This window comes from Caretta caretta, chromosome 2 (assembly GCF_965140235.1).
Source record: "Caretta caretta isolate rCarCar2 chromosome 2, rCarCar1.hap1, whole genome shotgun sequence".
Taxonomy (NCBI): Eukaryota; Metazoa; Chordata; order Testudines; family Cheloniidae; genus Caretta; species Caretta caretta.
Genome location: NC_134207.1, coordinates 256907652 through 256930438, shown reverse-complemented (window position 1 = coordinate 256930438; position 22787 = coordinate 256907652). Strand labels below are relative to the sequence as shown.

The 22787-nt window shown below is 43.0% G+C and overlaps 1 protein-coding gene across 12 annotated transcripts in view; it reads left to right on the top strand.

The window, feature by feature from the left end:
* LOC125631202 (sodium channel protein type 5 subunit alpha-like) overlaps window positions 1–22787 on the top strand; it is a 328900-nt gene that overhangs the window by 89042 nt on the left and 217071 nt on the right. For all 12 annotated transcript variants that reach the window (XM_075126008.1, XM_075126015.1, XM_075126014.1 and 9 more), the window contains one exon: window positions 4612–4842. In XM_075126008.1, the coding sequence (XP_074982109.1) occupies window positions 4612–4842 (231 nt within the window). The remainder of the gene's footprint in view (window positions 1–4611; window positions 4843–22787) is intronic.

The window sequence follows — 22787 nt, the reverse complement described above, 5'->3', positions numbered from 1 at the left end:
AAATTAAACCTATTCATTGAAAATGGCCAATCTCAGGCTGTGGAACACTGTCAGCAGAAGCAAGCTTCATTAGCAGGAGCCCTCAACTTCCAAGGATGAACAGCAGAGCCTACAGTACAAACACTGGCAACTGGAGCATCTCAGCTTCTATGTTGGGATGTGAAGGAGAGGTAGTGTCAGAGATAAATAAGTTCAAGGCCTTTGGGGCCTGATCCAGCTCCCATTGAAGTTAGCATGAGTCTTTCATTGACTTTGGGAATTGGATAGGGTCCTTAAAGACTGTAAAAAACACTTTGGTTGTCATTCGGTACTGAATTTATAGGCAGAGCTCAGAGCACAATTCTTCAGACTTTACGGGTGAAATTTGCCTATGTGTGGAGTGATAGCAAAAGACCCTAAGCACTGCTTAAATCCCACTTATGTCCCATTTAAACCCCACTTCAAAGACATGTTACAGGAGGTCTTGTTTTGGCCCTCTCCATAAGGCTGAATGTCATCCTTGTAGTAGCAACATACACCACTCAAGAAGCAGGCAGCCAGTGGAAGGCTCCTGAAGGGCAGGAATCAAACTTGGAGGTGGCAAACACTTGCTACATGTTAATCTCTTTGTATAAGATGAGCATGGAAAAGAATCATACCCTTCTCTTTGAGAGATGATCTGCAGAAACACTGCAGTCTTATAAATTTTCCAAGGTAATAAAAAAACTGTTAGCTGCAGTATGTGTCTGTAGCTAATAACATAATACACTCATTGGAGTGTATTCTTTTCTTGCTACATACATGTAACTCAAAGAGACATTAATGAGAACTATGCATAACTCAGGAGATGAGAATAGACAAAGTGATAGCAATCATTACACAAGTCACACTCTGTGGTTTGGTTTTGTTTTTCTTTTCTTTTCTTTTTCCCAGAATATGCATGAAAGTGTCTGATGTACAGTAAGTGATTGCCAACATCTGGTATGGATGACGTACTCAATAATGCTAATAATCTATTAAATTTCATAGGAGGAATGGATGGTTTTGGGGGATGTGATTGTTTTTCACTGTTTGGTGTTGCTTGCATTTTTTATGTTTTGCAGTTTGCTTTTGAATACTTATTAATTGATTAATCTGTGGTGATGTTCTAATGTGTTAACCTCTACCACTATTAACAGTAATGTTTTGGGCCAAATCCCACTTGTTTGCTCCCTCTATCTAGGTACACCATAGCATCTGAACTTAGTGGTTCTACCCATGTAAGGCAAACAGGATTTAGCCATAAAAATGTGGAAAGAATGTAGTCATTCAGAAGAATATTTCATTATTAATATGTATGGGCCTGATCCAAAGTCCATTAATGTTAATTGACTAGTGACTTCAATGAGTTTTGGATCAGGCCTTGAGACTTTCTGCTGCATGCTGCCCAGTTTGGTGCTTGACCTGCAAGAGTTAAATAAATGCCTTTAATGCTCTATAAATAGTATATTCTATTAAGCTGTATTGCAGTGTTCTCATTGGCATTATTTCAAAGGAGGATTAGTTCCATAGAAGATTTAATAGTGGTCTAAATTTGAATACATCTAGCAATTACCCTTAAAAAAAAACCATGGAAACAGACTCTGGGAAATCCAGAGCACCTGCAGCAGGGTTCTGAGTGCCCTCAATTCCTATTGACTCATCCCTCATAGCACCAGGTCCATAGCGTTTTGGCTAGTGGTGACTTAAATATATTATCTAGTGATACACAAGCCGAGTGACTATGAGAATGACAGTTACTTTTCTGGTCACATCTTGATTTTGCAGGATGAGACAAAAATACAGTGATCCTGCAATAAATATGCCAAGTTCCCTTATGGTTTTACCCAGAAAAATGCAACAATACACCAGTAATAGTGAAATAAGAATAATTTATTTTTAATCAATAATTATAATTTTATTACTAAAGCGCTTTCCACTAAATTGCTGGTGGTCCTGTAAGTTCTAAAAAACCCCAAACCCATGAATAAATAAAATGGAAAACCCTCTAAAGTGGAGTTCTCTGATCCCTGCAAAGATTAAACATGTAAAACGAACACTGGAGGATAAACATTCCATTTAAAACCATAGTAACTAAACTGATAGAATAAGTTTCAGAAATTGACCTCAACATTAACAGCAATGGGTCCTGAGCTTGCAAACCTTTCCTCATGTTGTGTATATCTTACCTGTGCAAATAAGTATTCTCAGGGTTGGGTCCTAATATTGTCCTTGCTCATGCAAGGAGTCCCATTCTTCTTTCTCATGTGAGTAAGGATTTGCAGGTTCAAGTCTCTATTTGCCACATAGTGGGTGGGAGATACACCACACTAAATTACTGTGTGAGGTACCTTGTGATGTGTCAAAAGATATCAAGGCATCTGGCAAGCTAACTAGTGTTACCACTTTACTAAAGTAATACAGATGGAGACTCTGAGTTTGAATTCATATTATTAAAGTGGACGTCCTTCAGGACTTTCACATGGATTACTGTGGGGAAAGTGTATAGGATTAGATTTTGTGAGTTAGCTCTAGAGTTAGAGCTCCCCTCTAAAATCCAATTCTTAGTTGTACGTTCCAAGTTTTAGCAACTACAAAAAGGCAAATGGCAGTATATGTAAAGAGTGGCCAGTGATGAAAGCTCAAACAATGCATGTCAGTGAGTTAGATAGACAACAATTAGAAAAACCGTTCTAATGTATTTAGAATTGATTTTCCTCACTGACTATTTTGTTACGGTTCAATTTAAGCCATTAACAGGCTGGTCCTGTTTTTCTTTATGCCCACTCTGCCCCATAGACTTGTGTAGGAGTATTGCCTGAAAAAAACCCACAGATTTGGGCTGTAACCGAACCTTTTGTAGATCCGCAGCAAGGCAGAATACATTCTTTCATTGGGAGACCTATTGCTTCTTGATTTGTTAATGTTCATTTGGGGCCAGATTATTAGAAGAGCTTCACTCCCATTTAGGCAGCAAAGTAAGTGGCCAGGTTTCCAGAACAGCTCAGTGCACTCAAAAATCTGGCTCTTATCTAGGTGCCTAAATAAAAGGGGAGCACTTTTGAAAATTGGGCCGCATTGTGGTTGCTGAGCGCTGGAAAATCTGGCCCTGAGCTTTTTTTTTTTTTTTTTGGGCTAGTGTGCAGAGGGACAAATGTTGCAGCCCTTTTTGTCCCACCATGGCACAAACTGGCTTGGCACAGGGGATCCAAGAGAGGTTGGTGGGAAAACGTGACCTTCCTACAGCCTAGTAGTTTAGTATATAATGTCTGCATGGCCATTAATACAGTTAATGGCTTATGGTAACAGTTGTACCCCGCACAGCAGTGTAATTAGTTTACGCTTGTGGATTCATGTAGTGCAAGATCCATTCATTGTCCACGTTGAGATTTCAACCAACATTAGAAACAGCGATTTCCTTTTGTTTGTGCAACAAGTTTGAAGAGAGAACAAAAAACGTTTTGCTTTCTTAACAACCCTCATGTGTTTTCTTTTTTGTTTTGTTTTGTTTTTTTAAAAAAAACATTTTTAGTTTTGTTTGTTTGTTTGTTTTACCCATACAGCTCTAATCCAACTTCCATGGATGTTTAGTGCTATGGGGTGGAATTCCTGGGAATCAAGACCTAATATTCAGTGGGCAGGTCAACTCATTATGAATATTTCCAATAAAAAAACTTCACCTGCTTTCTTTTGCATTTTTTTTAACTTAATTCCTTTTAATGTTACCATATTAGTGTTATTCAGGACCAGAAGAATTAGTTACTGGTAACTGAATATTCATTAAAATTTAATGTTAGTTAAAAAACATAGCTGCTACTGGCATGCAATTGCTTTGGAAGTCCTGCTATATATTTATGATGAATAAGAGGGCTTTTAAAAAAGGAATAAGTCTTCCTTGGTGCTGTTTATATAATGTAGCATCCATATATTTGATCTCACACTAAGGTTCACAGTCACCTCATTTTATGCAAACTCGTTGAAGTTAGTGGGACTATTTGCCTGAGTAAGGCAAGCAGGATTTGGCCTTATTACGTAATGTGTTCAGACATAAAGCAGTACACATACGCTTCTTTATGTGATGGCAAGTGATAAAATTGTCAAGTGTTCTACTGACTTAGACGCCAAAATCCAATTTTCAAAAGTTGATGGGACTTGGGCTCCTAAATCACTTAGGTACTTTTGAAAATTTTAGCATGCTGTTAACAAATCAGTTATCTAAATCTTTAATATGTTTACTCTTACATATAATATGCACCTGAATATTACATACCATCTATGCAGTTTTATTTTATATATGATCAGTTTTGTGTCTAACTCCTTGCCTTTTAGTTCCACCAAATATTTTTTCCTTTGTTTTTAATGGCTTTTTCATTTAAAAATAATAGGAAGAACAAACATAAATAGGAAGAATTTTGTGTCCAAAATATTAGGCCCTAACTACGTTTTCACATTAATCACTTCTGCCTTGTTTGTGCTATCAGGTTGCAAATATGTAACATAGACCTTTTGATTAGGCACTGTAGCTTCTGTGCAGAGTTTCAGCTCTCAAAAGGAATTAACTACACCTTTGTTCCTGCTTCTAAGTCTATAAACTCTTGGCTTTTATCTCCCTAGGACTGAAGACCATCGTAGGTGCACTTATCCAGTCTGTTAAGAAACTTGCTGATGTGATGATCCTGACCGTTTTCTGCTTGAGTGTCTTTGCCCTTATAGGCCTCCAGCTTTTTATGGGCAATTTGAGACATAAGTGTGTCAGGAACTACACCGAATTTAACTCTACCAATGGCACATTTTATTCAGGTGTTCAAAAGTGGAACTCCTTGGATGATTTTCTTAATGACCCAGGTAAACTCTTCTCTTTAACCTTTTGAGTTAATTATCTGTCTCTTTGCATTATGATAGTCAAAACCTATGTACAAACCAATTACTGCCAAAAATATGGATGGACCGAACTCCTCCCCCAGAACAGTATTCTTCACAATGGCCAAGTGGTTTGGGAAGCTCCAGATGTGCTACCATATTTTTACTGTATTGTTGGAAGCAGTGCTAGCAGTTGGCACTTCATAGGCTGATGTGATAATGACTGAAAAACTCATTGCAGCATTGCCATTTCTTAAGACTTTTCTTTTCTTTTCTTTTTTTTTTTTTTTTTTGAGTCTCATAGGATTTAATATTTTTCTTAAAGCCCCAATCAGGTGATTATATGAAACTCTCACCTTTGTCACTCTTTTTTTTTCTTTTATTTTTTTAAAGTTTCTAGTTCTCATAGTTAGTGGGAAAAGCTTGAAAATGTGACCCCTAAAGACTCAAAAACCAAAAAGCAAATAAAATGAACCCAACCTTTTATTAATGTTAAAAATCTCATGATTTGGGGACTTAATTCCCTATACGGAGTTGGCAGTATTGCATTATCTGGTGCTGTGATAACATTACCAAAAGGTGTGCTTTCTATGTCAAAGCATTTCTAAACAGTCTACAGGTTGCTTTTCTTTGAATTACAAGTAAAAATATGTTAACACGACTCCTGTATTAAAATTTTAAAAATTGCCTTTCATGTAAATAAACTTCATAGTCAGAATGAATGCCTCCGCTATTGACAAAAGGCCTGGTCCAAAGCCCATGGAAGTCAATAGAAGATTCTCATTGATTTCAGTGAGCATTGGTTCAAGCCCTAAATAATTTAATGATGCTGCTGAGGAAAAGTAAATAATAGCAGCATGACAGATGTGACTCATGGTTAATGTATGAAAGGTGAAATCTGTGAGTATTTTGTTGCTTTATTTATTTTGAGAGAAAGGACACTCCAGTGGTTATTTTGAGAGAAAGGGCACCCTAGTGGTTAGGACACTAGCCTGCAATTCCAGAGATTTGAGTTCAATTCCCTGCTCCACCACTGACTTCTTGTGTGACCTGGGGTAAGTCACTTAGGGCTAGAATTTTCAAGGAGTTTAGATGTCTAAAAATGCAGAAAGATGCATCTTTCAGCACCTAAATACCTTTAAAAATATGGCCGTTACTGTCTCTGTGTCTCAGTTCTTAGAGCCCTGTGTGAATACAAATTTATATACACGGATGCAAATCAGTATTTGCAGAGCTGCAGGGCTCTAGAACCACAGCAGCAAAAGGAGCAGCACATCAGGCCGCCGCTCCCAGGAGCCAGCAGCTCCTCTGGCATGGCTGTACCATGCCAAGCCCCGCCCACTGGAGTGGGCACCAGGCTCACCGGCAGCTGTGTCAGGTCTTGCTTGTGTTCAAGCAGCTCGCATGCCCCCGGACAGAAGATGCAGACTGCTGTATGGAGGGGACTCCTGTCTGGGAGCGTGCACGCTGCTTGAACACACTAGCACCACTAGGGATGACTGCCAGTGAGCCTGGTGCACGCCCCAGTGGGCAAGGCTGGGGGTGGTGCAGCCATGCTGGAGGAGCTACCAGCATAGGGTGCTGGCTCCTGGGAGCGGTGGCCCGATGTGCTACTCCTTTTGCCACTGCAGTTCCCAGTAGAGCCCTGCAGCTCTGCGGATACTGATTTATATCCACAAATATCTGCATCTGCACGTATAAATTTGTATCTGCGCAGGGATCTTTCAGTTCTCCATCTGTAAAAAAGGGATAATACTTCCCTATCTCTCAGAGTTATTATGAGGATAAATACATTAAAGTCTGTGAGGTGCTCAGGTTCTACAGTAATGGATGGCAGGATAAAACCCTTGGATAAACAGATAGATGGAAGAGAGAAGAGAATCTGGTTCTGGCTCACTGTGTATAAAAGTCGGGAGTGACATACATTGAAATTGTCTCTGAACAAATATAGCAAATGTGATATATAATTAATGTGATAGGGGAAATACCTTTTTTGGCTCGGGGAAATATTGCCTGTTATATGAATAACAGCCTTGGTTGGGTGAAGGATTTGACTGGGTTAGAGTTTGGCTGTGCTGTATACATAGTAAAAAATAGTAATTCTAATTAAAGGTTTTAAGGTGTTTTTATAATGATGAAAAGTGAAGACAGTGTGGGGTAGTAATGTTCAATTACAAGTGGCAGATAGGAATCATTTAAACAAATGGGAGGAAATGTTGAGTCAGTTTGGAAAAGTATTGAGGGGCAAGGAGCCAAGTGTCTTTATAGAAACATGTACTGATCTTTAGATGAGCACGATGAAGTGTTTCCAGAGATGCTGGAGAAGATAGCTACAGCTATCAGAATAGGAGCCACAATATTAACCAAAAAAAAGGCTAATATCATTCTGTGGTGTATCAACAGGAGTACTGTATGTGAGACACCGGACTTAGATGTCCACTCTGCTCAGCACTGGTGAGGCCTCAGCTGGAGTACTGTATCCAGTTCTGGGCATCACACTTTAGGAAAGATGTGGATAAATTGCAGAGAGTCCAGCAACAAAAACAATAAAAGGTTTAGAAAACCTGGCCTATGAGGAAGGGTTAAAAAAAACTTGGCATGTTTGATCTTGAGAAAAGAAAACTGTTATCAGCTTCCCTCTCAATCTTCAAATCTGTTAAGGGCTGTTATAGAGAGGACTGTGATTAATTGTTCTCCATGTCCACTGATGGTAGGACAAAAAGCAATGAGGTTGATCTACAAATAAGGGAGATTTAGGTTAGAAATTAAGAAAAACTTTCTAACTGTAAGGGTAGTTAAGCTCCAGAATAGGCTTCCAATGGAAGTTATGGAATCCCCTTCATTGGAGGTTTTTAAGAACAGGTTGGACAAACCCCCTATCAGGGATGATCTAGGTTTACCTGGTCCTGTCTCAGCCCAGGGGGCTGGACTTGGTGGCTTTTCAAGGTCTCTTCACACCCTACATTGGTATGGTTCGATGATTTGCACTCCTATGTACAGGAACAGTAAAGGAGGCTAACAGGTAGTACTGAGTGGATATATTATGTAAGCCTTGGGATTTTGTCTATTGCTTTTTAAAGCCTAGTTAGCCTAATTTGGAGTACAATATCTAATTTCAGTCACCTTTGTAGTTAACTTGGAGAGAAATTAGCACTGGGCAAGAAAGATGATAAATGAAATTGGAAATTCTTAGATATGAGGTAAGATTAAAAAACAGGGATTGTTTAGTCTTCTAAAATGACAAATGAAAGGTGACGAAGTATTTAAAGCATGGGTTATTATAAAATTAAACTTGTTGATTTGCTTGAAGCTCTTGGAGAAACTAGACCTAACGGACATGGATTTCAGTTTAGAGATGCTATATGTAAAAATGTAAAACAAATTCAAGGTTTGGAGTGGTTGGGTTTTTTTTTCTCTTCAGAAATAATGTGAAATAGGTGGAATGGGCTTCCAATAGAAGAGGAAAAATCAAGAAGTAGCAATGTATATAAGTAACAATGGGGTGCTGGATACAGAATACTTCTGAAAATCTGGCCTTTATTTATGTACTTAAATAGGAGCTGAGCTCTTTGAAAATCTGGCCCCAATTGTGGATGCTGAGCACTTGAAAAGCTGGCCCTTAGAGACCAAAAGCTTTAAACGTGACTAATGATTTTGGATACCTTAGTTCTTAGATACCCAGTTGGAGAAGTCTTGAGACGGGTCCTTCTTTTCAGAAAGTGCTGAGCACAAGGTGTCCCAGGCTGGGCACCCAAATACTGAAATACCTGAAATAATTAGTCACTTTTGGCCAGGTAAATCTGGTATGTTAAAGGGGTATTCGTTCTGTTTTGTGTAGTAGCTGACTGCCCTTTTTATGGGTCAGGAGAGAATTTTCTAGGGATCTTGCTTTTCCTCCAGACTAGCTATAGAGCTTTTTGCATGGCAGTATTTTTACTGTCCTCTGGCACTGAACTGTATAGAAACCAAATGTCTGGAAAAGTGTTAACTTTTAAAAAAAAATCCATATGATATTGACTAGAGATGGCAACTTTTTTCAGCTTCACATTGATCAGAGTTTTTCACTGAACTGTCCACAGTGATGACCAATGACCTTTCCTGAGCTATTTGTTAATTTAGAATCCTATACGGCTTAAGAGTTCTTCAGATTTTCTCCTCATATATATATTTATTTTACTTTGCATTTATCAACATTGAATTTCATCTTTCACCACATTGTCCATTCACCTAGCTTGGTTAGATCCCACTGAAGTTCCTTTTCTGGATTTGAGTCGCCTAAATAATTTTATCATCTGCAAATTCTGTCACCCACTGCTCTCCCCATGTTCCCTATTGTTAATAAATATATTAAACACTCCTGTCTTAGGATACCCTGCTGTTAACCTTCATCTATGACAAAAATTGACCTTTTATTCATACTTTTTGTTTTCTGTCTCCGATTCTTTTGGATTACAAGTCTGAACATTTTCTTTCTTTCTTTCTTTCTTTCTTTCTTTCTTTCTTTCTTTCTTTCTTTCTTTCTTTCTTTTCTTTTTAAATAGTATGAGCTGGATGCGTTTTCCAGGTTTCACCCACTGTCTGTAACCATAAGTGCACTTGGTCCTTCTAAAACTTTTGCTTTCAGTTTCATTGTGTGAAATATGTCAAAAAACAACATTTCCAGCCCCAGACAGCATATTTAACCACTTTGCTGCATATTGATGTAAAGCATATGTCTTAACAAGTGGTGCTTAATATGCCTAGTTGTGTTCCATTCAGTTTTAATGGCTATGCCTGCTGTGACAGGCCAGCCTGGAAAATGTGGAATGAGATTATTTAAAGGCTGTTAAAATCCAGCATGCATATTTATCTCTAGACATCTCATGTCTCATCTGCCCTGTCAGAGTCACAGGATGGTCCACTATAGAGGGAGTACATAAGAACATAAGAGCGGCCATACTGGATTAGATCAAAGGTCCATCGAGCCCAGTATCCTGTCCTCTGACAGTGGCCAATGGCAGGTGCCCCAAAGGGAATAAACAGACAGGTTATCATCAAGTGATCCATGCCCTGTCACCCAATCCCAGCTTCTGGCAAACAGAGGCTAGAGACACCATTCCTGCCCATCCTGGCTAATAGCCATTGAGGGACCTATCTTCCATGAATCTATCTAGCTCCCTTTTGAACCCTGTTATAGTATTCACAACACCCTCTGGCAAGGAGTTCCAGAGGTTGACAGTGCGTTGCATGAAAAAATACTTTTTTGTGTTTATTTTAAACTTGCTACCTATTAATTTCAGTAGTGACCACTCTGGTGAAGGTTGTGTAAGTCTTTCTGTTCCAACCCCTTCTTTTCAGTCATAGATCAATTATGGGCGTGTCCACCTTTAGAGCTGTTAGTGACACGATAAGGGGGAAAAAATCGAATATGCTTTTAAAAATCGATTTCCTTTAATCTGGGACCACAAACAGTATTCTGCTAATCATAATAATCTGGCTATTGTGTGGCATCATTGCAGGGCAGAGTTAAGGTTGTTTGGGTGCCTTAACCTTATGTTTCCATAACATTAATAATTTTGGATTTCTTTTATGTTTAAACTTAATTTTGAATTTCCTGGGTTAGAAACACTTGGTTTTGGGATAGGGACAACATCCTTGCATTGTTCTTACCCTTAGGCCATGTCTACACTAGAAACCTTACAGCAGCACACCTGTACCAATGCAGCTGCGCCATGGTAGGATCTCTTGTGTAGCTGCTCTGTGCTAATGGCAGAGAGCTTTCCCATTGATATAATCAAACCACCCCAATGATCGGCGGTAGCTATGTTGGCAGGAGAGCATCTCCCGCTGACATAGCACTGTCCACACCAGTGCTTCTGTCAGTGTAACTTATGTTGCTCAGGGGTGTTTCTGTTTTTTTTCACACCCCTGAGTGACATAAATTATCATGACAAAAGTGCTAGTGTAGACATAGCCTGAGATTACTGGCGTGTACTCAGCCTTAACTCTAATTTAATATAGTTTCTTTCTAGGACTAAAAATGAAGGCCTTCTATCGTTGTTCAGATGTCTGTTGGACACCTATGGTGAGATTACTTGCAGCCAGAGGGAGATGGGGAGGGATAAAGTGGCTTTAAGTCACCTTTGCACCCTGAAAATCCTGGGCTGTTCAGGGGATGGAAAGCCCCAGTATAATCTAGACAGTGCTGTAGACCTTTCTAAATTGCTTCAACCTTCCCAGGCTGCCTTATGGGTAGGGCCCTACCAAATTCACAGTCCATTTTGGTCAATTTCATGGTCGCAGGATTTAAGAAATTGTAAATTTCATTATTTCAGATATTTAAATCTGAACTTTCACGGTGTTGTAACTGTGGGGGTTCTGGCCCCAAAGGGGCTTTTGGGGGCCTTGCAAGGTTATTCTAGGAGAGTTGCGGTACTGCCACCCTTACTTCTGCGCTGCTGCTGGTGGCGTTGCTGCCTTCCGAGCTGGGTGGCCAGAGAGCGGCGGCTGCTGGCCGGGAGCCCAGCTCTGAAGGCAGCGCTGCTGCCAGCAGCAGCCCAGAAGTAAGGATGGCATGGTATGGTATTGCCACCCTTCTGCCCTGCAGAGTTGGGCTCTCAGTCAGCAGCTGCCACTCTCTGGCCATCCAGCTCTGAAAGCAGCAGAGTAGAAGTAAGGGTGGCAATACTGCGACCCCCTACAATAACTTTGGGACAACCCCCGCCCCCCCCCTCCCCCCGGACCCTCTTTTGGGTTGGGACGCCCAGTTTGAGAAATGCTGGTCTCCCCTGTGAAATCTGTACAGTGTAGAGTGAAAGCACACAAAAGACCAGATTTCACAGAGGAGACCAGATTTCCCGGTCTGTGACACATTTTTCACAGCTGGGAATTTGGTAGGGCCCTCCTTATGGGCTATCGTGCTGTGTGCTGCAGTCCTGCCTCTGACATGCCTGTCTTGCCCTCATGCCCCACTTTTAGCACACCCCTTACGCCAGGCCTTGGGAAGGCCTTCTGAAGGCAGGCTTATGGCTGTTTTCCACAGGGGATTCCTGCCCCAGCTGGTGCTGGGGCTTTTCAAGTCCCTTTACCGTTGTAATGGGGCTGGAGTAGGGGTGAGGATGTTATCCCTAGCCGTGTGGACATAATATAAGGTCCTTCTGTAGAAAGGTTTTGATCAATAGCCGAAAAGTCACAACTATTCCTTTTAATGATCATTTTATAAAAATTTCTGCTTTTTAAACTGGCTTTTGAAAATCCTTTTAAGGCAGTGTAACTTGCAGAATCCCAAATAGTACTATTACAGCGCAGGTCTGCACTGGGGGCAGTATGGAGCAGCGTCACCCCAGGGAGGATGCTACAGGTGACACTGCACTTTGGGGAAGCGTATTTCCTCCTGGAGCTTCATAATGCATTGTCCGAAGGCCTCCCCTAGGCCTCTCCACATCTCCTATGGGTTAGCGAGTGTCCCAGGAGGAAGTGCCTATACCTAAGACAGCTCTGGGACCCCAACTATACCTGGCCCTTTCGAGAGAGTGCGAAAAGGGAGGCTTCTTGTGCTCTGCCCACTGATGCGTACACACCAGGACTAGGTACTATCAGGCTCAGTTAAAACTCCTAATATCGATTTTTTAAAAATGCAGCTTTGAAAATTTCTTGTGCTACAGTGCTGGTTGTTGGGTGGTAGGAAGAGCAAGAGCAGAGGTGAAAGTAAACTGGTCCGGTCTGGTACGGTGTACTGGCAAGAGCCAGTACGCCGTGCCATACTGGACCAGCTTCCCCAGGCAGGCGATTTAAAGGGCGCAGGGCTCCCTGCAGCAGCCGGAGCTCTGGGCCCTTTAAATCACCACCGGAGCCCTGCCGCCGCTACCCTGCGGCTCCGGCAGACGGGCTCAGGTGGTGCTTTAAAGAGTCCGGGGCTCCCCACCACTGGAGACCCGGGCCCTTTAAATCGCCCCTGAGCCCTGGGGCTCCCAGTTGCCTCTGCAGCTGGTAGCTCCGGGGGTGATTTAAAGGCGCCGGGGCTCCCAGCCGCAGCCAGAGCCCCAGGGCCTTTAAATCTTGATTTAAAGGGCCCTCAAATTTTAAAGGCCCTGCCTCTTCCAGTTGAGGCCATGCCCCCTGCTCAGGACTCTGGTGTACCGGTAAGTCCTTTAAGTTACTTCCACCCCTGGGCAAGAGACAGTAGATGGGAATGCTAGAAATACTGGGGGGATAGGGAGGGAGGGGGACAAAGTGGATGGAAAGCAGTGAGGGAAAGCAGAATATCAGGAGATGCAGTGCGAAAGGATTTGCAGAGGAGCCAGTGGATACCAAGTGGAGGTGAGAGCAGCAGCAAATGTTAAGGCAGGTGTGAGGGGAATCAAAGCCCCAGAAGTAGGGAGAGCAACAGGAGAGCAGCTGAACATAATTATATGCAACCCCTGGTAGAACTACCTGGCAGTGCCATTTATTCCTGAGCATTCTTTTCTAACAATACCTTTGGTACAGCGTGTTCCATGGCTTTGTGTGTGGTATGTTTTTCATCTCCAAACTCTATTTCTCTGTTAGATATTTCACTGTGTGTGTTAGAGCCAAAATGCAATACAAGTTTGTTTTAATCACTGCAGGTTACCAGCAGGTGTGTGTGGGAGGGAAACGGGTGGGAGAGACCTGGGAGGGGAGGTTCTTTGTTGATTGGTTTCTTTGTCATATACTAGAGCTGCAAAATTATGGCGCTTTCAGAGTCATATTTTAAATTTGGGATCTGGACGTTTTGGTGGATTACAGTTCTCAGTGCTGACAGATATTTGAAGGGGAAAATTTACAAGCCAGCATACACCCATCTGGCCAAAACAGACAGTCCCAAATAATAGACACTTCTATGAAACTTTTGCTAAAAAGCCAGCCAGAACTAGAGTTGAACACCACTCTGATTTTGCAAATGCATTTTATTTTTTTCAAAATCAGAGTAAATTTATTGCACATCAGATGCATTCCATGTTGAACAATGAATCAGAGCATCACCCTAGCTGGGTGTTTTAAGAAGGGAACAGGAGCTGCCCTCTAAAATTGCATAGCTTACTAACAAGACACTCACTCATTTCCCTTCAGTGGGTCAGAAGCCACAGATGTTCTTGATGGTTTTCCATCTTTCTTTTTTTTAGTGTTGGCTTTGCAGGAGAGATCATGGCTCTTTGCCTAGCAGCCTATGTGAGTGCTGGCTTTTATGCACAGTCCTGCCTTGCAGGTCTTGACATTAAACTGCTAAATAGTTTAATTTGGAATAAATGACCTTTTCTGGTAAATTTGCCTTTGTTTACTTAACAGACTATGCTGTGAAAATTTGCTTAGATCCATTCTAATCAAGGAGCAGTGTGCACTTGAGTAGTTTTGTCCTGTGCTCCCTATTCTGTATAGGATTTTATTTAGCATGTGCATAGTCATCTAGCTAAGCGATGGCATCGTCAATGGCGTGATGCAGTTCTTCTAGGCCACTGCTGAACCTAGTCAGCAGGCATTCCTTGACAATGTTCATCATTGTCTGTGTTGCGCCGCATTTACACAAAGGTTTGTCACGAAGGCCCCAGCAATACTGGTTTTGCTGCACAGAGACCTTGCCCGGTCCGGAACCTGTTCAACAGGGACCACTGGTGACGGGGCAGGTTAAAACCAAGTGGGCAAATTGTGGGGTCAACGACGAGGGACTGGTTGGGGATTATAACAGATATCCATTCCTCTCGCCAGAGTGTTTCTGCCCTAGCATCCTGGAGTGGCGGATGAGACCATAATGAGCAACGTGACAACAAACATGCAGCTGGTGGTTTAAAAAGGTCATTGTGCAGTGGCAGGCTTGAGTCGGCGTGTACTTTCTCCAGTAACTTGCCAGTGGCAACCTCTCATCTGATAGGAGGAGGAGCAGTATTGCTTAGAACTGGGAGCCAGGGGAGTGGCGTCGGATGCAGGGTGATGGGGATGATACGCATGGCAGAATGTAACTGCGTATCCACCAGTTTGGTGTGTGACAGTCTGCTCCATACTAGTGCGCAGTACTCTGCCATCGAATACGAGGTGGCAAGAGCTGACGTCTGCAAAGTTGGAGCATGAGCATCCCATGACGAACCTGCCAGTTTGCTAAGAAGATTGTTATATGTCTTAACTTTAGCTGCTGTCTTCTTCAGGTGGGCATGGTAACTCAGTGTGCAGTCTAAGGTCACACCTAGATAGACTGGTTCTACTTCATGCTTCACCTTCTGACCATTCAGATAAACATTCAGTTCTTAGGTTGCGATGGGGTAATGAAGATGGAACAAACTGGAGACTGTTTTTATGACGCTTGGCTGGAGGCTCCAAGTCTTACAGTAGTCAGCTAACTTTGTCATGTCCCAGTTTAAGGTGGCATCAAGCTTGTGGAACGTCCAGGCCTGGGTACAGCAACAGATGTCACCTGCGTAAATGAACTTTCGTGACTCCATTGTTGGCAGGTCATTGATGTAAAGGTTGAACAGGATTGGCAAAAGCACAGAGCCCTGGGGTAACCCATTGCTCTGTCGTCTTCAAGCACTTGTCTTCTCCCCCATATGGACTTTGAACCGCCTATCCTGGAGGAACAGTTCAACAATGCCTGTGACCCAAGGTAGCAGGACCTGTGATACCTTCATGAGCAGACAGTGTGCCATACCGTATCGTATGCCGCTGTTAGGTTGATGAAAACAGCGCCTGTTTTCAAGTTTCTCTGGAAGCCATTTTCAAGAAGTGTGGTCAGTGCGAGTACTTCGTTCCATGTGCTATGGCCTCGGCGAAAGCTGGCTTGGTCAGTGCTCAAAATTCTCTCCACGTCAGGTAATATGCACTGTAGGACCAAGCGCTCCAGTGCCTTGAAGCACACCGACAATAATGATATGGGACAATAGCTTGATGCTTGACTTGGGTCCTTTCCAGGCTTTAGGAGGCCAATGACTTTTGCAGTGCGCCATATCTTCGGTAGCCTCCCTTCACTGGTGAAAGAATTTCACAAGCCAAAGCCAAACACGGGGGCCAAGGTTTTTCAGGAATTCTGGAGATATGTTGTCATAACCCGCAGCTGTTCCACACTTGATGCTACCCAGTGTCTGTTCCAGCTCTGTTACAGTGAATGGTTCTGGGCAGCTTCTGATCTGGTGTACACGTTTAAACATATGCCATTCGTTCCTCACTTGTCTTTGCACCTGTTTCTCCAAAGGTGTTCTGGCCACTTTAAGTAGGTGTGAAGTATAGGGTGAAAAGTAGCCAATATTTTAAAAAAGCCGTGTTTGGACCAGGAGATACTAATAAATTGGAGGGAGTGTAGAGAAGAGCAACAGAAAATGATTAGAAGCTTAAAGTACTAATTTGGGAGGAAAGACCCCAACAGAATAAAGTATCCTTTAGGGAGAACTGGAAGGATGCCTAATACTTTCCATTAATGTCCAGTTTTCAATAAAATATAACTTTGCCGAACTTCAAACAATTGGGATGATACTGTCCATAGTAGGTTTCTGCTTCAGTTTGATTTTTTAAAAGAAGTTTTTTTCAGTTTCAGTAAAAATGATTTAGTTGTATCCAAGATTTTGGATAGGGGAAAAATTGGTTTTGTTTATGTTAAATTGTTCTCGTGTAAAAACAAAACAATACAAACCATCCTAAAACCATTACTTGGAGAAACTCTAGCACCTCCGTGCTTTGGAGCAAGTACCTGAAATTTGGTCAGAGGATAGCCCTGGGGTCATGGAGGTGCCTCTTTAAAAATATCACCCAGATTTAGCCAAGTTATAAGCCCATGAAAATCACCATTTGCACATGCTCAGTAGTGGTTTGTTAAGGGTTGGCAGCAAAGTTCTCCACACATTCCATCTGCTATGAGCTTGCTCCTCTTCTACAGAGGTACATGCCAATCTCATTTCAGGCTGCAAGTATCATTGACCTTTATCTTCACGGAGCATGCTCCCTGACCTCACATAGCTTGAGCTCCAAGTAGTATGCAGTAGCAACAGCAACTGCCCTTTTAGCCTAGGGGAAAGCATGTGGGGAGAAAGCCATGCATGACATTATGCAAACTATGTAATGAACTATTTGCAAAAGTTTACATAAAACTTTATATTTAAGATTAGAGTTAACACACCCTGCTCTGAACAATGGGAAGGGTAGGACATGGACCTGCACAAAACTTGGCAGCACTTTCGGGGTGCTCTTGGATGTCTGGGGAGTAGCTGAGTGGGTGCCTGCTACAGTTGTTGGTACCATTGTGCATAAGGAGCGTCTGGGAAACAGAGAACTTCTAGGGAGGCAGGAAGTGCTGGGGCTCTTGGGGACTTGAGCCTAGGGAACTTGAGAAGCCAGGAGCTGTCTAGGGAGTTGAGAGCTTCTGGCGGGACAGTGGTTGCTGGGTTTGATGTGGGAGTGGGGGCAGGTTTAGAAGCTTCTGGAAGTTAGGGGAGCTGCCAGGGGCAGTGGAGGGGATGGGAGGGATAGCTCACTGGGTTGAGTATTGGGCTGAGCATTGGCCTGCTAAACCCAGGGTGGTGAGTTCAATCCTTGAGGGGGCCATTTAGGGATCTGGGGAAAAAATTGGGGATTGGTCCTGCTTTGAGCAGGGGGTTGGACTAGATGACCTTCTGAGGTCCCTTCCAACCCTGATATTCTATGATTCTATGGGTGCTGATGGGGCTTAGGGAGCTGCAGGGGTCTCTGAGTCCTGGGGCTGCTGGGGATTAGAAGGCTGCCAGAGTGTAGTGAGTTCTGGGGTACCTGGGAATTAGGGAGCTGCAGGGGTCAGTAGGCACTGGAGCAGGTGCAGGGGGTAGAGGCTGCTGGGAGTTAGTGGGCTGTGGGGGGAAGTGGCTGCTGGGGTGAGGCTGTCAGTGGTTAGGAGGATGGGGAGGGGCAGTAGCTGCTGGAGCTGCTGGAGGTAGAGGCTGTTGGAGTTAGGGGGGTGGAAGGCTACAGTGCATAGTGGGTGCTGAACCTGGTAAGGGGTAGAGGCTGCTGGGGGCAAGGGGACGGTGTGGGGATGGTGGGTGCTGGGGCTGGCAAGGGGTAGAGGCTGTCAGTGGTTGGGGAGATGTGGGAGGGAGGGATGTTGGACCTGGCAGGAATGGCAGCTGCTGGGAACTAAGGGACTGTAGGGAGTTCTGAACCTGCTGCCGGGTGGGGGGCGGGGTTTGAGGCTTCTGGAGGTTAGGAGGCTGCACAGGGAGTGGATGCTGGAGCTCGTGGAGGAGTAGAGGCTGCTGGGGTTTGGGGGGCAGTGGGTGCTGGGGCTGGTGGGGTTGAGGCTGTTAGGGTTAGGGGCATGTAGGAGGGCAGAGGGTGTTGGAGGTGGGCCCTGTTGGTGGTCAGGAGGAAGTGTGGGAGGGGATGGGTGCTGGGCCCGGTGAGGAGTAGAGTCTATTTGAGGACTGGGGGTGTGCAGGAAGTAATGGGGGTCTAGGCCTGATGAGGGGAGGTAATGGGCTGCTGGTGATTAAGAGCTTGTGGGAAGCAGTGGTGCTGGGCTGGCAGGGGAGTGAGTGGTAGAGGCTGCTGGAGATTAAGGAGATGTGGGGGACACTGGGTGCTGGGTGATAGATGCTATTGGTGGTCAGGCAGTGGTTGCTGCGGGGCAGAGGATGTTGAGAGTGAGGGGGCTACAGGAACCAGTGAGTGCTAAGGACCTGGGTGGGTGGGGGACAGTGGGTACTGGGGTTTGTGGAAGACAGAGGCCTCTTTGGGTAGCTGCTGGTGGAGGTGAAATGGCCGGGGGGTTGTGCTGGGGGGAGCCTGTTGCACTTGGTTGTGGAGAGCGGCTGAGAGCAATACCGGGCCCTTCACCTTATGCTGTTGCTGCCATCGCTTTCTCATGGAGAAGAGGACCTGGGGTTCCTACTTAGCAGGCGCCACAGCAGCTGTGAGTGGCAGAAGGGCAGGCCTTCAGGCAAATGTCTGCTGCCATCCCTCAGATCAGCTGGATGTGTGAGAATCTGGCTGAGCTGTGGGAATGAGTGGCAGGACTGCCAAATGTGTCACTGTCACATGATGAGTGATACTTGGCAGCCCTGCAGGAGGGAGCTATGAGTTCTAGGCTCAACTCTGCTGCTGATTGGTATTAATAAAGCTGCACCCTTAGAGCACTTAATATAGAGCAAGGCCTTATTCCCTTGCCTTAGGAAAAAGGCAAGCATCATTCTTCTAAATGGGTATCTAAGAGATTGCACAAGATCACTTCTGGTAGAGGTGGAATATACCCTATCACTACATGGCAGAATCGAGTCACATCCATTTAGTCACCCAACCTTTCAGATTGAATGTGCCAAATCTCTGTGCTATGTGGAACAACTAGACTCCTCTCCTCTCCAGGACCAGGAATCTGAATTCCCACGATCCTATTGCTACCTAGCAATTAGTTATGTGAGCCATTAAAGAAGTATATGTTGCATCCCCCTCTGATAGCTGCTCCACAGAGGTAACAGCCTGGTGCTGCTAACAGTTTCTCCTTTAGTTCAAGTAGTAGAGGCCTGTGCTCTAGTTATAAAGGTCCTGGGTCCAGGCTATGCTGGTGACTTGGGGTAAGCAGTCAATATGGTGACGTACTAGAATTTCTGATTTTTCAGTTTTCAATCTTAAAAACCCTACGAAATTCCATTTTAAAAAAACCTGTGTTCAACTTTAAGGTTGCAAAGTCAAGCACTTGAAAAACAGGAAATACCAGTATTAAGGTTGCCTGTGAAATCTTAATGCATATGCACAAGGAGGCTGAATTATAATGCATTACAATTCAGTTTGTTCTAGAGTATCCCTGCCTCATTTGGTGCACACTGTGGACAGTGATTAAGGCAGAGGGTTGTAAGAAGAGAAGTTTATTTTCTTGTGGTTAAGACACGGGATGAGGACCCAAGAAAGCTGGGTCCTATTCCTGGCTTAGGTTTGTCTTAAGTACTGGTAACCATAATTTGACATAATTCCTGACTTTACAACCTTAAATGTTCTTTTAATGCAATTTAATGTACCAGATTTTCATATGTAATAGATAGATAGATGAAAAGAATAAAAACTGTATAGTTGTCTGTCCACCGGCACTTACATACTAATCTGAGGGATGTTATGGAAAAAGCAAAGATATAAACATTGGCAAAACAACCTGTGTTTCCCTAACCTTGTTCTTGGAAATGGCTGAACTGCTCTGACTGATGCTTTCCAAAATATTCAGCCTGAAGCAATGACCCAGCATGGAAAATTTGAACCCAAATGATTAAAGCCCAGAAAAATTATAAGCATTTCAAAACAGGAGCTTATAATGGAAACATTAAACTACCTTAGCAATTGGTTTTGCTGACAGTTCATCCTATTATAAGCAGGAATATAGAAAAATTAAAAGTAAAATGTGAACAGCTGGCTAAGCAACAACTAAGGGGAAGATGGGACATTATAACAATCTATGAGCAAGGATGCAAATAGGAAAGAAAGAATGGAATGATTTAGGATAATAATGCCAAGGGGATGACTGAGAGTAATAGGGTGAAATTAAGAAAAAAGAACATGTAATGTGAATATCAGGAGAAACTTCCTGGCTGAGATGTAATGGTCTGTGAATCCCCCAAGGGAAACAATAGAAACTCTGTCACTTGAGGCATTTAAAACTGGATTTGCAGAAACACTATTAAATGTATCCTGTCCTGCTTTGGAAAGGAGATGGACCTGGAGACCTAATAGCTTCTTTCCATCTCAACTCCTGTGAATCCCTAATTTTGAAAAGGTGGAGGCATCCCACATGATTTGCAACACTAATTGTTCTTTGGTATTGTTGCTGAATTAATCATGGGCCCAATCCTGCTCCCACTAAATTCTGTGAGAGTTTTTACAGGGGAACACAGTGAGAACCAGATGAGGATGCACATCATTCTCTTGTGTTTTCCTGGAGATAGTGTGGGTCAGATGCTGGGAACTCAAGCATGCATCCTAAGGGAATGTACCTTTCTCCCAGCCGGTGGTAGTGTTCCCTTTTGGACTTTGTTCCATCTTATCACATTTGTTTCTGACAGAGGATGTAGCTAGTAGTTGCCTACAGCAGAGAAAAGGAAAAATGGTTCTTATTAAAGACTCAGAGAACAAAATAAGTTGACAGCTATTGGTTTATGGTTGCGTACAAATATGACACTGGACCCTCATCACTAAAAACATGGAGAGAAAAAACTTTTATTATAATAACTGTGGCTGCTCTGGGCTATATTCTTATCTTAGTTACACCTGTGTCAACCCAGAACTCCACTGGACTGAGTTATTTCAGATTGACGTAGGTGTAACTGAGAGCTGGATCTGGCCCTTTATCTTTTCTGCTGTGGTTGGTATGAGATCGCTTGCTTGTGATGGGAAAAACAAACATTCCTTCCCTGCACAGTCATGCTGTTCTGCTTTATAAGCTCTCTGTCACATCGAAAGACATCTGAGCTCCAGTCAACACCATCACACCCAATGCCTCTGCTGGGAGGGGAAAAAAAAGGTTAGAAGAGTAGGTTAGAGAAATAGTCATTCTCCACTGACATAAGTGTGTATGTATACATTAGACTCTAATAGGCTGATAAGCTGGTAGCTTGGATTATAAGGCTAGTTGCCTGATTTTCAGACTTGCTGAGCATCTGTAGCGTAAATTTGTTTCATTGGACTCTGCAACTGTTTAGCACCTCTGAAAATCAAGCCCTAGGAACCCAATTCTGGCCCACTGGTTTGGAATGCTTGCTTAATGGGAATTGCAGTGTTGTAACAGAGGGTAAAATTGATTTAGTCCTAAGTGAGGCACAGAATCTGATTCAAGAGGTGAATATAGCTGAACCACTCAGCAATAGTGACCACAGTATAATTAAAATTAACATCCTTGGGGGGGGGGGAGTACCAAAGAGGCCCACCATGGCTAAATATTAGAGTAAAAGAGGCAGTTAGAGGCAAAAATGCATTGGAAAAAAATTGGAAGTTAACTCCTAGTGAGGAAAATAGAAAGGAGCATAAACTCTGGCAACTCCAGTGTAGAAGTATAATTAGGCAGGCCAAAAAAAAATTTTAAAAAAAATCGAATAGCAACTAGCAAAAGATACAAAAACAAGCAGCAATTTATTTTAAGTATATCTGTCTAGTTTCCTGATGATCAGTGGGTTTTAAAGGAATGCTCAAGGAAGACAAGGCCATTGCAGAGAAACTAAATGAATTCTTTGCATCAGTCTTCGCTGCAGAGGATTCTTTTTAGGTGACAAATCTGAAGAACTGTCCCAGACTGAGGTGTCATTAGAGGAGGTTTTGGAACAAATTGAACAATAGTAAGTCACCAGGACCAGATGATATTCACCCAAGAATTCTGAAGGAACTCAAATATGAAATTTCAGAACTACTAATTATGGCATGTAACCTAGCACTTAAATCAGCCTCTGTGCTAGATGTAACACTGATTTTTTTAAAAAAAGGCTCCAGAGGCAATCCTGGCAATAACGGGCTGGTAAGCCTACCTTCAGGCAAACTGGTTGAAACTATAATAAAGAACAGAATTATCAGACACATAGATGAACACAATATATTGGGGAAGAGTCAACATGGCTTTTATAAAGGAAAATCATGCCTCCCTAATCTATTAGGAGTCTTTGAGAGAGTCAACAGGCATGTGAATAAAAGTGATCCAGTCAATGTAGTGTACTTGGACTTTCAAAAAGCCTTTGACAAGATCCCTCACCAAAGGCTCTTAAGCAAAGTAAGTCATGGGGCAAGAGGGAAGGTCATCTCACGGATCAGTAGCTGGTTAAAAGATAGGAAACAAACAGTGGGAATAAATGGTCCGTTTTCACAGTGGAGAGAGGTTAATAGTGGGGTCCCCCAAAGATCTGTACTGGGACCCATGCTGTTCAACATATTCATAAATTATCTGGAAAAGGAGGTGAACAGGGAGATGCCAAAATTTGCAGACAATTTAAAATTACTCAAGATATCTAAGTTCAAAGCTG